The sequence below is a fragment of the Dermacentor albipictus genome, chromosome 3 (genome assembly GCF_038994185.2).
Source record: "Dermacentor albipictus isolate Rhodes 1998 colony chromosome 3, USDA_Dalb.pri_finalv2, whole genome shotgun sequence".
In the NCBI taxonomy this organism is placed as follows: domain Eukaryota; kingdom Metazoa; phylum Arthropoda; class Arachnida; order Ixodida; family Ixodidae; genus Dermacentor; species Dermacentor albipictus.
The window spans coordinates 28,714,951-28,730,052 of record NC_091823.1 but is presented as its reverse complement, the minus strand read 5'-3'; the positions used below and the strand labels follow the sequence as shown (position 1 = coordinate 28,730,052).

The 15,102-nt window shown below is 46.0% G+C and overlaps 1 protein-coding gene across 3 annotated transcripts in view; it reads right to left on the bottom strand.

The window, feature by feature from the left end:
• Positions 1 to 15,102, bottom strand: part of LOC135921684 (cell adhesion molecule Dscam1-like) — a 331,909-nt gene that overhangs the window by 89,375 nt on the left and 227,432 nt on the right. For all 3 annotated transcript variants that reach the window (XM_070535315.1, XM_065455983.1, XM_065455982.1), the window contains exons 5-6: positions 6,995 to 7,141; positions 6,121 to 6,241 (exon numbers count right to left, since the gene is read on the bottom strand). In XM_070535315.1, the coding sequence (XP_070391416.1) occupies positions 6,121 to 6,241; positions 6,995 to 7,141 (268 nt within the window). The remainder of the gene's footprint in view (positions 1 to 6,120; positions 6,242 to 6,994; positions 7,142 to 15,102) is intronic.

Sequence of the window (15,102 nt, the reverse complement as noted above, 5' to 3'; positions counted from 1 at the left end):
TAATAGAACTATCATGTTGTGGATGCAGCTGGCGAAATCAAAGGCGTCGCTTCAGGCACTGCTTCAAAATTTCGCCGAACTCTTGTCTGCAAGCGCCAGCGAGGCGGTTCAGTGGTAAAGTAGAAGTCCGCTTCTCTATGTGGTGCTGTTGATATCACGATAGCAAGCCTCACTTGTTTGTATGAAACTGTGCGACAGCGTGCCTGGAGATAACACAGACAACATCGCCAACTTCGAATTTATTTCTTACAATGATCGCCGAGAACACTCTTCATGCGATTCGGGAAGATATCCGCGTAGCTCTAAAGTCAGGCGGAGAGAAATAAAAACAAAAGTGCGAATCCTAACAAGGCAATCATCAAAAACCATGCTTTCTTTAGCCCAATTTAGCCAGTTTACAGTATAACCTTCAAAGAAATCGCTTTCGTCGTAGGCATCTCAGGCCGAGAAAGAGGAAAAAGCACCTTTGTCCCATCAACGCCCATATCCTGCTCTTCTCCGCTTCCCGAGAATGCTTCCGATTCGAATTTAAGCGAGAAGCCTCTAACGACAAGCAAAACTAAAAAGAAAGAACGAGCCAAGAGGAGAAATTCCCCGCTGTAAGCTAAAAAAGACAACAAAAAAAATACCGCCGCGAAGAAGGAAGGGCGTAACAAACGACAACGTCAGAAGGGTTTCTCGCCCTTTGAAGTGGTCAGCGGGCGCGCCAGCTTCGAGCATGACCTCTCGACGCCGCCCGTCGTAGTGGTGGTCGTATAGTCGTAGCCGCCTCACGCGCGCAACGATTGAAAGGAAATTGGAAAGCCGGAGGCTGAAGGAGGGCGCCACCGCGAATGCGCCCCGGGCATAACAACCCCGGGCCGCGGCCCCGCGTCGGTGGCGTCGACACCGCGGTCGCGGTGGTGGCCGGCGCGCTGGTGATAAATTGAAACTGGCCGAACCTGCTGCAGCTTCTTTTCTCGCCGCCCTGGCATGCGCCCGCACCCTTGACTCTCATCGCGTCATCCGCTTCCCCAATTTTCCCTAACCGCCCTCCCCCTTCCCGGTCCTTCCTTTCTAACCCCGATATCTCCTCGGTTCGGGCTACGCCGTGGGCGGCGGCGTGGCCCGCGTCCAATATAGATATTCCTCACACGTCCTCTCGCCGCGAGAAGGGGGCCAGCCCTTTCTGCATGCTTCTCCATAAATCACGCAGTCGGACCAACTTTCTACGGTGTGCGCGTGGCCACTCTCCTAGCTTTCCTTTCCTTTCTTTTTTTTCACCGTCTCAATTCTTTTCATACTTCCACAAATGTATATCTCCCCTCGTTCCCTTTCTTCCTTTTTTTCTTTCACCACTGTTGTGCATAGTTTTGATTTCCATCTAAGCGTTGCTTCGCTTACACCATTTCTTGTAGATGTAGTTTTTTATTCGTGTTTCGATTACGTGCCCGGCGTTAAGAAGAAAAAACACACACGAAAGAATAGAGGAAGGAAGAGCAAAAACCGGAAAAGACGAGCTCGTTAGAAAACCCGTCTCCGTTCCTGCGGAATAGAGAATAATTAATCGAACTTGGTCGCGGGGAAGCGCTCCGCGTCGTTAGACGGTGCGCAGGGTTCTAGCCCAGCAGCAACACTAGACAAGCGGCTTAGCTGCCTAACTACTGTTATTCCTCTTATTTTTGTTATTTTCGTTTCCTCAGCTTCCCTTCGCGCACATCTGTGGGCTCTCTTGTCTCAAGGATCCGTGAAGGAGGAAAGAAGATAATGGCGCCATTTAGGGCGGACAATTTTAGAGTGCATTTTGTCGGTTGATTAATAACACAACGAGAAAAACCGTATAAAAAAATTAACTAAAGGTACGATTACTAGAGAGCCCCTAAGACGAGCGACCGGTGTTTCGGTTAGCGTTAGCAGTCGCCAGAAATGGGTATTTCAGCTTTAGAAGGCCGCGTGCTTGCTTGCTTATGTACGTGCGTGCGTACGCGCGTGTCTGTGTGTGTGCGTGTGTGTGTGTACGCGTGTGTGTGTGTGGATGTGTGTGTGTGCGCGCGTGTGTGTATGTGCGTGTGTGTGTGCGTGCGTGCGTGTGTGTGTGTGTGTGTGTGCGTGCGTGCGTGTGTGTGTGCGTGCGTGCGTGCTTGCGCGTGTGTGTGTGTTTGTGTGTGTGTGTGTGTGTGTGTGTGTCTGTGTGTGTGTGTGCGCGCGCGCGCTTGTGCGTTTGCGTGTGTGAGGTCGGTCGGGATTAACGAAAAGGCACCAGCACGTCTGCAATTCACATTTAGATGCAGAAATAAATACATTTACGTTCTTCTGCTTGTGCAAAGTATGCTGTGCAATGACTGCTTCATATTCTTATGATTAAATGGCTTAACGCCTTTTTAATAGGGGGAATGCGCCAAGACAAAAACCTATCGTATAGTAGCTTAAGCCTTCATTAAGGTCAGTACAAAAGCTGACGGGGACAATACCGACGGGAAAACAGTCGTATTATTATTGCAATACCATCACATCTCTTATGAACAATGACAATGACAAAAAAATCTAGAGGGTGGAAATTACAGCCATGAACTTAAATTTGACAGAAGATATTGATCGTATACGTGACAGAAAATAATAGCATAAGAAGCCAACAAACAAGGACACCACATTACGCGTGCGATGCTCTACCAATTGAGCTACCGCGACGCCGCACGCGTAATGCGAGGACGTAGGATCGCATTACGGCAAGTTGTTTTTTCATCCACTTTCATTTGCATTAATTTATCATTTCTTTAATTCAAGTAGAAATTGCACAAGTAATTTCCCCTATGTTGTCCTTGGTGTCCTTGTTGGCGTCTCATGCTATGATTAATAAATATCGGGCCCCTCGGCTAACCCCCTTTCGTGTCGTTCGTGACAGAAAATTATGTGAATGTGAACCCAAATGATATGAAACAAAATGCAATATAAAATGTGCTTACAGGTTAATGGCGGTGGCGAAATTGGGCTTTAGCAAATGGAAGCAAATTGTGTTTGACGGTAGGATATTTGCGTCAGCGCAATTAGTCTTTTTCCTTTTGAGGTTGTTTGTAACAGAAATTATACAGACAAGAAGCTCAGATATCAGAAACTCGATTCGGTCAGGCCAACGTTGTTTTGTTATGAGACAAAATCTTCAAATAATTCTTTGCTTTCATTAATATTTAGAAGAAAAGACAACATCCATAACCACGAGTCAGCAATGGCTTGAAACTATGCCCTAAATAAGCGATTTTTCGCGGAACTTTTCAGACGTACGGATAGCAGTAAATGCTGTTGTTCCCGCACATTTTTCATCTTTATTTTAAAGCTTCGATTTATTTTTTTCATTTAATATGAGCTCATCTCACCGTCTATGTTCGTGCTGACTCCAAAAGTAAGCCTTCTGCCTGGCGTACTTTAATTAGTTTCTTTTCCTTTATAGCAGCCCTCCTTTTTTTTCCTGTAAAATTATTTCAGCACTTTGAGACGTCTCATATCGCCACTTCGTATAAAAACTGAGGTCCCCTGTTTTTACAGTACGGACTTTTTCTGTTGGTTGTCTTTTCTTACAGAGAGGAAAATTTCACTATCGCTATGAAGCGAACATTGGACGGCGCTGAAGGCACCGAAATTGATAGTACTAAATATATAGCTATCGTGCGAGCATGCTTCAGTGATCCTTTTCTCAGTACAAAACCTTTCTCTTGTTTCTTTTTCTGCTTTTTTTATCCTCACTTCAAGTTTAAGCGAAACCCGTTGTTATATACTGCAAGGGAATGGAAAATTTTCTTTTCTTTTTCTAGAAATAGGAAAGCAGACACCGATGCCTCCAGCCCAATCTGTGGGTGCAGGCCTTCAAATTCGTAGGTGATCGCGAAAGGAAAGCTTCCCTTAATAACGTTGCCGAGAGTGACCTCCTTGGCGTTTTCTTTTTACTTGTTTCGGCTTGTCAGAACGTTGCTCTGAAAAAGATTTCAACGCTGTCTGACGTGGCCGCTTATACGTAGTCGGGCGCACGTGGAGAAGTTTCACAAGAGAAAATTTCTCCATTTTCTAATGCGGTGACCTCTCTCGGGATTGGCGCAGAGAACTATAATCCCGTTCTTAGGTCAGACGCGAAGGTATTGACATTGTAATATCAGCTTCCTTTACCTTTCTCTTATTAAAGACCCCTTGACTACAAGATTGCGGGCTGTCTGAGTGTCCATATAATCTTAAAGCAAACCTCTATGATTGCGGAAACGAATGTGCTCACGAAGATCGAGCTTGCATAATTATATGATTTTATATACACTATTTTTGAGCGAATGTTTCATTATCTTCGTGTTTTCATCCCACGAATGAGAAGTCTCCCAACGAGGAACCAGAGGTCCCTGTTATTTCTGTTATACGGGCCAGCAAGTTATTTAACATTGTATCTATTCTACTGCGACAATGTTTAAGAGTTTGGGTTCTGGACTGCAGGGTGTTTTCCTGGTTTCAGTATGGTAAAGAGGAAGTTTTACAGCGAAGCTGTATATAGCTAGGGTTCCATGTATTTTTCGTGTTTGTGCGCCAATAGAAAAACTGAGCGTGGGTCCATCCCAGAAATTGTGCAATACTGAACCGACCCGCGGTGGTGGGGAAGCAGGCTTCAAAAGTACTCCGCCCTTAATAATAAGAATAATAAATAATAATAAATGAAATATATAAATCAAGGTCCATTGTTTCACGTCGATGGACATACTGGAATTGTATGTGAACAGCACATGGATTCACCAGCAGGAGGCATTGCCATATACGCAGAGGGCAAAATGTATGTGCAACCATGCACCCTTCACTCGCAAGAAGACAGTGCCACCGACTGCCGCGATGTCTGTGCCGTACGAACGAAAGATGAAATGGTGATATACACTGTGTATATGTGTATACTATAATCTCCAGGCACATACAAGGGCGATATCGACAAATGCATGACCACACACTTTGCATGCGTTAGCCGTGATGACACTACCTCTGTGATCATCGTTGAAGACTTCAATGTGGACATTTCAAAACCAGGCAAGAAAAGGTTCACTTACTCTATGATAGAAAAGTTTTGTTTGAAGTGCCACACCAATTCAAGTCACTCAACTACTCAACAATGGTTGTGTGTAGATATAACTTTGCCAAAAAATCTGTCTAAAGTTGTAACCGAACCAATCAGTGTATATCACAGTATTCACAAACCTATCGTCACTACTATCACCAAATGATGAAAAGTAGCATATGTACCCCTTGTCTAACTCTGTGCGATATGCTACAGCTTCGTTGATCATACACCGTCACAGAGTGAATGACTCCTCACTTATTTTTTTTTCGTGAGACGATGTTACACAATGTTTCTTCTTTGACTGTTGTTATTTTCATTTAATTTTTGTAATTACTACTTTTCATCATTTCCAGTGTAGCCAATCCCATTCGTGAGTATGAGCCACTAATTGAGGCCACAGGAAGTGCAATGGCGGTGAACCTTCTCACAGCCTGCTTCTTTCGCGGTACACGAGTGGAGAGATCGCTGAAGTGAGCTAACCTTTATTTTGCTTATAATCTGCTGGTATGTTATAAAACTGAGGTATGGTCATTCAGCTATAATACTTAAACAAGTGGGTGGTGGGCCTTGAGCAAGCTTTGTTTCTACAGTCCTACGAGGCAAGATATACCGTCAACTATGGCTTGCCTGTAATAAGCGGGGTTTAGTGTGAGTTGTGAGTGTTGCTGCCTGCCTGTAATTCCTCATTCGAACATTCTTCAGAGCCACACAAGAAATCGAAAATAAACAAAAAAAATGAAGAAATTTTTTTGCGCATTGTAAATCTTGAATTCATTTTTAAATAAAAGCATAATACACTCTCAGGGCATGTCCTCGGTGTGAGAGTATTTATTATGCCGTATTGAGAGCAGCTACATTTATTTCACCATACCTCTTAAATGCGCCAGTTGGGTCGAAATACGGGTGAGGTTATGTCAGATACGGAAAATTCGTGCGAGTTGGGTGAATTCGCTGGACGAAATGACAGCTAAAAGTGCTACGATTCAGACAAGCGACATATAGAGAAGAGAATTCATGCGCACTGGGCGCCTTGGTAGAGACTGCATACCATGGGAGTCTCCACTTACCGGTAAGATGGGATTGGATAGCCCTGAGCTGCACAGGCCAGTTCAACAGCGTCTTGTCCCTCGACAGCATGGACAAAAGGGTGGCTGTCGGTGATCTTGGGAGATGCAGCTCCCTGAGGTTCTGCAGAATTGAAGGGCAGAAGTTAAACAGGAATAACGAAAGACCTGTTGTCAAGGTCACATTTCAGGTAATAATATGAAAATTTCAAATGTGCACCCGCACGTTATCGACGTTTCACAATTTCAGCTAAACAATAAAAAGAACGATATTTAACAGAAAAAAAATGTCTGACGCATCTTTGTTTCGAGCAACCACTCGTTTTTTGTAGTATCAAATACTTCCAACGTAGATTTTTTAATATACTAAACAAGGTTGCGTTGACGAAATCACTTCACAGCTTCCAAGTTTAAGTAATCATTCTTTTTTACTTTTTGTGATGCCGAAATTTCTTGCGCTAACGTTATTTGGGCGTACCTTCTAGAGCTCAGGCAATTCAATACAGCAAATTCGCTTGTTTGCCCAATGTGACATCATTAGAAAGCACAAACTGCAAGCTCGTGATAAAGGTCGAAACTTTTTCGCTTCAAATTGCACCGTGAATACAAGCGGTCGGGAGAAACACTCGAATACTCCACCGTTTCGAAGCACGCGAAGGGGTAGGGCAGCACTGAATTGCCCGCCGCTGAGATGCTTAGCGTACGTGGCCCAGTTTCTGCGCTCACATCGGTGCCGAAGGCGAGGAATAATAGAACTTTCCCTCCCTCCCCCCGCCCCACGTGCTACGTTCGGCCCTTATTAAGGCTTTCGAGTCACGGTACAGTTGGGTAGAGTTTATAAAAATGTTCGCGCCGTCTGGTAGAGCGCGACACTTACCTTGAATGATGAGCCTGCCTGACGAGGCACTCGTCACGACCTCGTTGGTCAGCTTGTGCCTCGTTTTGCAGCGATAGCTCCGCAGGCGATCTCCGGACTCCACATGACGGACGTAAAGCTCCCCGGTGGGCAAGATGCTGTACCGGCCTGCAACGGGTGCAATGATCCACGTAAGAAGATTGCTTCGCTCGAAGGACTCCTCTGAGGAAAATCATTCTGCGTGCCCCGAGACACGGGCAGATGTGACGGGATGGTGTTCGTTATGCGTTCAGGAGTGAAGTTCGTACTGGTGCTGTGCTAACAAGAGAGTAATCGGAGACACGTGGTACACGTAAAACACCGTTGTAATAGTTAAACTACAGCTGTTAACGCAAAGCCGCGGGACCATTTAGCTCACTTAGGAATAATAAGCAGTGACTTATTCAAGTAAAAAGGCGGGCTGGCTAAGTTTAACCTTTGTGGCTTGCACTCAGGAAGCCCCAAGCACAAGACACGAAAGCGGCACATTTGACCTTATTGTGTACTGCACTTCTTAAATGTGATGCAATAGATACGTTTTATGCCCAAGTCGGGCCAAAATGTGCTGAGTGGTGAAGTTGTAAGCAGGCGCGCTTTTATTAAAGCATATGTTAGTGCTCTTTATTAAACGAACCAAACAATCACAAGGTGTCTTTAATGCGGGATGACGTACAGTATTCTCTCCTAAACAGATGCTGTTGAATAGTATAGAACTCCAAGGAAGCTCAAGTATCAAATGAAGAAGGTCGAGATGTTTAAAAACATGTGTAAGATGAACAGATTTAAACAATCATTCACGGAACTTTAATACGAAAAGTGTAGGAGAGAACGCAATGAAGACCATTCGACATGAGTGCTGACTAACACACAAAATACTAAAGAAGCTAACCGAAGAAGCATCCGGTTGGCTACCCTACGCAGGGAAACGAGGAGGAAGGAATAAAAAGATTAGAAATGCAAAATTTAAGGTTGCTTAAAAACACATTAACGCAAGAAAAGTGACACATGGTCAAAAGCGATCGCACCGACCAAGCCAATTGAATAAATTAAGAACATGTCCCTGAAAAACTTCATTACAAACTCGTGTGCGTTTATACAGTACGGTATAGAAACCATGACTCGGAATGCAGAATTTTTTAAAATTTTCTCTAAGGTATGCACAAATGTAAAGAAAAGAAAAAGGTTGAGCGGTACATGACATATCCCAGCTCTGCGCCACTGTCTTCTAGATATAAAACATGCAAAGCCCCGTGACTGCAACACCTGCACGAGCCATTCATTATTAATATCTTGCCTTTGTAACCAGCTCCCCGACGTTGCCAAAACCACTCCCGCTCCTAACCTCGTTCGTGAAGTTAATCCCAAGTTTTTTAGATGATTATCATTTTGTTCTCGTCTGACTTCACATAGTGCTACGCTGTCCTTCCACCTTCGCATTAAGGAGACCGATGCCGGAAGCCAAAGATTTATCCACGTCATCCCCGAATGGATAGCGTCTTTCACTTGGCTTCTTTCTAAACTTACGCGCTTGCGCAATTACAGTCGCGAGTGCTCTGACGAAGCATTAATCTGGTGACACTGCAAAAAGCAACAAAAAAAAAGAAGAGAAAAAAGACAGAGACGTTGCAACGACAGGGCCTTCAGGGGAGCAAGGCCACTGGTACGCGCACGAAAAAATATAAATAAAATGAAGGAAAGAGAGAAGGCACCAGCCAACGAAAGGCAGATAACGACGACGTTGCAATAATGAATTACGGCCGCAGCCCCCAAACAATTTCCCGCTTAGGAACAGGCTGACTGCGTGTCGGAGCGTGAGCCGCGAACGACGAAGACGACGACGACACCACGATCTCGCCGTATACTCGGGCACGATTGCCAGCCACGGATCGGAGAGGGGCTGCGCACGCGTTCGCTTTGTCTTAATTCGGCGGCGGCAAAAGCTGTGGGGACGACGGCCAGGCATCGCGGCGTTGTCAGTCGGTGGGCGGGGATCGAAAGTCCCGGTCGCTGTGTGCAACGCGACAACGACACAAAAAAGAGGAAGAAGAAAAGAAAAAGACTGAAGCAAAACAAACGGGGAGCAAAGGTTGGCGATGAAAGCTGACTGTCTCAAATCGGGAATAATGTGTTGCGCCCGCTTTTGCGGAAATCTCCGCCTCCCCCATGTGCCGTTATAGCAGCAGCTTTGAGGACGCTAATCGGGCAGGCCCGGCTTGCCGGACGGCAAAAGATCGGCGTCACCCGTGTACGCCGCCTTTTTCTGGCATGACGCGCTAATGGGCCGGTGATTTATTCGAACGCGCTGATCATAGGCCTCCATTAATCACGTGCGCAGAGGCAAAAAGAAGAGGACTCGTGATCAATGTCCGTCCGGGTCGTGTCTCTTGCGGGGGCGTGTACGTGCCTGTAGATCACAAGATCGAAACACGAAAGTAAAGCCGCGTAAGGCGCACCCCTCGCCTCCCACCTCCATCGTTTTCTTTCTTTCTTTCTTTCTTTCTTTCTTTCTTTCTTTCTTTCTTTCTTTCTTTCTTTCTTTCTTTCTTTCTTTCTTTCTTTCTTTCTTTCTTTCTTTCTTTCTTTCTTTCATGCTTTCTTTCAACCTTTCTTTCTTTTCCTTCTTCTGGCCTACAGACTGCCGTCGTCGAAGGGAACAAGCAGACTTCCGCACGAATGGCCATGTGCCTTCTGGTACAAGAATCGTGTTAGTCTTGCTGCGAGCGTATAGGGGCTACGAAAGAGACATTTCGATTTTTGCGGTGCCAGCGTTGATCCGACGCCCAATGGTGCAGTGGTCCTCAACTGATCGTATATTTGTGACACGCGTTACACGCCCATTCTTTCGATTTGTCGCTCTTTATCTGATGGTCCGTGCATGCATGCAGGGGTTGTAAACCTACAATTATAACACGGAAGCTCGGAAGCGAAAGTCGATAGACCATGACATCAGCAAAAAAAGAAAGGAAGAAAAGAAAGAATGAGAGGAACCCGTACATTTTTTCTAGCACAGCCATGATAGGCGGCATCGCCTCAATGAATTACATTGGTCAAACAGGCGCATGTAAGCTATGTATACGTGATTCCAGCCTGCATGCCTAAGCTGTATAGAAAAAAATACTAAATTTTCGCGACATCTGTGGTCTCGAGACTTCTTGCCGTCACTGAGCACAATACAAGTAGTTGAATGTGGCTAACGGTGAGTATTTCTCGTTGGGCTAGTTGGTGGAACTGCTGTTTGATGAGGCACGCTTGCTGAAACGTGCGACATGAAGACTTTTACATTTTCTATTTTCTTGCTGTTGTTTTTTTTTCACCTGTAGTTTTGTGGTTGTGCGCATGTCAATTGATGTATTGAGAACTCACCTGCCTGTCTTCCTTAGTTCTGTTTGAATTTCATCTCCTCGCTCAAGGTTCCACGCTTTGCCTTGATGCTTCAACGCTTAAAATGGTATACTTTGGTTCAAGAACGGGCAGCGTGGGCCTCAACGACTTAACTAGAATTTAACCTTTCAAGCTGTTAAGCTACAAATACCACCGTGACTTCTTTTACATAGGACGGCATCTAAAGAAGTGCCTTTCAGCGAACCTAACCTTGCTTAAATTCTAGCTTCATCCCTCCATTCAGCCTTCTGCTAATTCTTGAAAGTACTACAGGTGTCTAAATTAAATTCGGATTACGTCTTTTGCAACGTTGCTGGAGCCAAGAACGAGCATATATCACCTAGGGAAATCATTCTGACTGCATCAGCAGCTCAAATAGAAAACAGAAAGAAATAAAGGAATAAAGAAATAAAGAAACGACGCAGGCATTTCTCTCGGCTAGCCATCTAGGCACACTTTTTAACCTGGTACATGCAAACTCCATCAGATATTGCAGAGGGCAAAGAAACCTGCACAAAATGAATGACACGGCGTATCCGCTGCTTTTTCTTTCAGAGTGTGGAAGCCTAGCTCCTTGCGGAATGGGAGATGCCTGCAAGCGTCCTGGGTGCAAGTCGGATATATCTTGAAGCAGACGTAGTACACGAACTTCCTCTTTGCGTCCTGTGAACTCACTAATACAAAGAAGGAGAAAGGAGCCCTTTCCGTTATGGCATGAAGGAGTCCCATTATTTTTGTTATTTTTCCTCTTACAAAGAGCTAGTGTTTTTGCATCAAATAACGACTTAATATAGTTGCTCAAAAACATTTACATGTATTGTTCGCACGCTACAACTGCAAAACAATAGAACAGCTCTAGTTGCCACTCTTATTTATTTTATTTTTTTATTTGTTTATTGAGATCACGAGAGTTCGAAGCCTTGGCTGAATCTATGTAGCGGTTGTCACACATGTTGTGTACCAGCCTGTGCACGTATACATGCTGTTGAATGGATACTATACTACGGTGAACAAAGGAAACCCGAAATTTAGACATGATTATACCGCGGTCACATTCGCCTCCTGTCCACGCACGGACCGATTCCATTCACAGAAACGACGAGTTTGTGCGCGCCCACATGGGCACTGGTGTTATCTTCGTTCGTAGCGACGCGGGTCCAATCTACATACAAAAAGCTTGAGATTCCTTACTTTAAGCTTACGCGATGCCCATACCAAAGGGGCGAGCACACAGTTTCGTACATACCGAACGTTCTGTCCAACAGGACATCTGTCTCACTTATCGCAAAGGTCCGCTGCCACAAAACGTAAAAAACGCTTCTCAGGGGGCGCTATCAATTTCATAAGGCTGGAATCAATTAACACATAACAGGAACTACTGCTCAAGCAGCGGATACATAACTGACGCGCCATAATATCTCTTGGGATGTCCTACCATGGGACGGGAAGGCGTAGTGGACTGCGCGCGTGTTGTCACAATAAAACAGTGGTGAAAGCGAAGAGAAAAGTTTCTTTCGCGAGTACACAACTAATGAGCGCGCCTCTCACGTGTACTACAGTGGGCTGTAAAAGCAATGATATGCGCTGCTCAAGGAAGGCGACGGTGCGCTTGGGGGTACATTTCATAGAAAACGACATAAGAACTGTTGGCAGAGCGGTAAGAGCAACTCCAGAAGGTTTGAGCTCTGTCATGCCTAATTAAAACAGTTGTTAGAGGTCCATACGGATGCACCGTTCAACAATGCAGACTTAGCAGAGGGAGGTGACGACGTGTCGATAGAAAAGAAAGTTTTCTTTCGTACAAACCACTCTACGTTCTTTCTTTATATGCAGTGATCGCGTAGTGGCGACTTCCAAACGGAAAAGGATAAATGAGGCAACCGTGGTACTCTTCCAAGCTTGAGCGCACTCGTACAGTGAGCTGCAAGTTTGCGATATGTTGGCGCTCCCCAATTAGCAGAGTACGCCACAACCACCACCTCGGGCGTTTGGCCTCAAAATACTGTAGCGCAAAACCCGAGCGGAGCTGCCGCTTCAAAGCTCTCGCTTCCGGCTCCGACGGGTGGTGATAGGGGAAACAGGAAGCATGCCGGGCGAGGAAGCTTTACTTCTGACGCAAGCGAACCACTTCGTCGATTCTAGTTTGTGAAAAAGTAGGAAAGGGAAAGAGGAAAAAAGAAGGAGGATGTAGGACGCCAGAAAGAGCGTCTCACTTGTCATTCCCGAGTTACAGATCACTGAGCACCAACTCTTGGGTTCAGCGATGTCCTCGAGGTGAAGTGACGTCTCAACAGCGTGAAACCTGATAAAACGGGAAGAAGTTTGCCGCCACATTACTCCAGGTGCTCCGACTTGTGCAACGAGTCAGACGGTATTTGTTAGTGCCTTGGCGCTTGAGAATGTTGGCGAGATGGCCAGAAGTTGTTGATTGTGTAAGAAGGACGATGTGTAAGCGTTGAGGGCGTTGCGTTTCCGGGAAGTTGGCTTCAGAGTGAGTGGCTTCTCAGCATTCGATCAGCTATAGCCTTGAAAACAGCGCCTTTCAATACGCGTGTAGCGAATCAACAGTAAAATACGAGGTTTTTAGTTACGTTAGTCGTCTGCGTTGTTGTATACCTGGTTAACGTGTACTGCAGTCCCAAAGGTTTGATGTGGATGCTTGTGGATCGCCCTACAGTGAATGCGGATTGCCTCCTTAGAGTTCTGAAATACATTTGGCGCTCTCACTTTTGGGACATATGTCAGCGCTAGGCGTGCAAGAGCGCCAGCTTTTTTTTTCGCTTCCTTCAATTCCTACGTGGCACGGTCGACAGCCCGTAAAATAGTGGTGTTTCGCACACGACCTTTGCAGAAGTCGTTTTACCCGGAGGGCCTGCGGCGATTAGGAAGGGAATGCAATGACTGTTGATTGCATTGTTGGGAGACACAGGGATCATCGACACCTGCTGGCACAACATTGTGCTCAACTCGTAGGAGGCTCAGGAGCAACAACTGCTGGCTATGTATGCAAGGCTGACCTCGCCTGCTGCAACATCACCACTACCACCAACAGAGTCAATAGAAGGGGGAGGGGGGGGGGGACTTCTTTTATTACTTGACAAGGCCAGCGCGAAGAAAGTTCCATCTCATTTATTGCTTACCACTTTAGCTCGAAGCGCTAAGCGCGTTTGCAGAGAGGCTGTGTGACGTGGGCTGCAGCAGCCGGTCGGGACGCAAGCGCAAGGAAATTGCCCGGGCCCCCGACAGAGCCGAAGCTGAGGTGGTCTTGGCGGCATCTTCGTGGCGCAGGAAGAAATTTGATATCGCTCGAGTCGAAGGAGAACGGCTAAGAAGGAAACGGCATCCGTCGTTAAAAAGAAATATTAAGTGAAACACCACACCGCGAGTTTCAAATTGGGACGCACGCACCATGCAAGAGGCCGGTTCGCGGTGCAGCCATATCTCTTATGCATGCAAATGGCTGCACCGGTCCACGGCATACATACGTGGTTTATTCTATTTTGGCGTGTGCATGCGTGTATTTTGCTTTCGCGAGAGCAGTTACGGTGGGTGGCACCGTAAGCGCGTCGTCCGAGGCGTGTGTCGTGTCTAGGACACCGAGCCGTCATTTTTACGGCTTGGTTCCGAGAACAGCGCAGTCACCTGAATACGGAGCAAAGTTTCGCGGAAGCACACGGCTCCGACTAAACTCTTCTTCCTATATTTTTTTTCTTCGTTATTTCGCGCCATGTTCAAGTCCCACTGACGTGGACTCAGTTTTCGGAAGCGTTTGGCCGGCCCGTCTCCTCCGTAAACTTGAAATCGGTTTATAAGTGCAAAAACCAAGCGAGCGTGGCAGCTTCCTTGCCGTCATAATCTTGGACGCATTTGCGGAATTCTCGGGAGGGAAATAAGTGACGGAGAGAAAGAGAGGGACTCGGCTCGCATGACAGAGTGTCCTCGTAACCGTTCCCGAAAGCGTGCTTGAGCGATCGTCGCAATGCGGCTCTATCGATCAAAAACAAATTGAGTGGCGTTCCACGTTGGGCTGTATAGTTTCAGTTCGACGATGGCAACGAAGAGGAAACCGAAAAAGAAAAAGCATTTTTTTCCCTCTCTCTCGCAGGCGGTAAACACGCTTATAGCAAAGAAGTCCCTGTATTGCGTTTGTGGCTGTCGCAGTGAGGTTTCTGTGGCATCGAGTATACGAAGTGCTGAGCTGGTGCTGCGCTGTGACGTACCGGACGGCTATATCTGATTTTTATTTATCTACATTGAACTGTGCGCCATAGCACTGTCAATTCCTCAAGAAATAAAAAAAAATAAAAAGAAATCATATGACCGATGGTCTCCTTATATGCGAATAGTTGCAATTTATTAGATTAAAGGTTTCGTGAATATTACCTCTTCTTGCGTGTCAAGTAATATAGACAATATACGCATGCAAGGTTGAGTACTAGGCGATACGCGGTTGGTCCAGTAGCTGTATTCTACCAAAAAATAAAAAAAAGGAATGCCGGCAACCCTTATCTTGGAGTCAGTGTTGTTGCAGCTTAGGTTCCAGCCTCCGGAAGCTCTCGCACTTTCGATGGAGTGCCAACAGGGCCGTCGCGCTCTATCTGAGAGCACGAGAACTTTTGTTCGAGAACGCTACGAGAAGTACGAGTTGGAGGGCGTTATTTCCGCTTGCGTTCCAACGAATCGCACGGGCTACACGTGGCAGTAAGAGC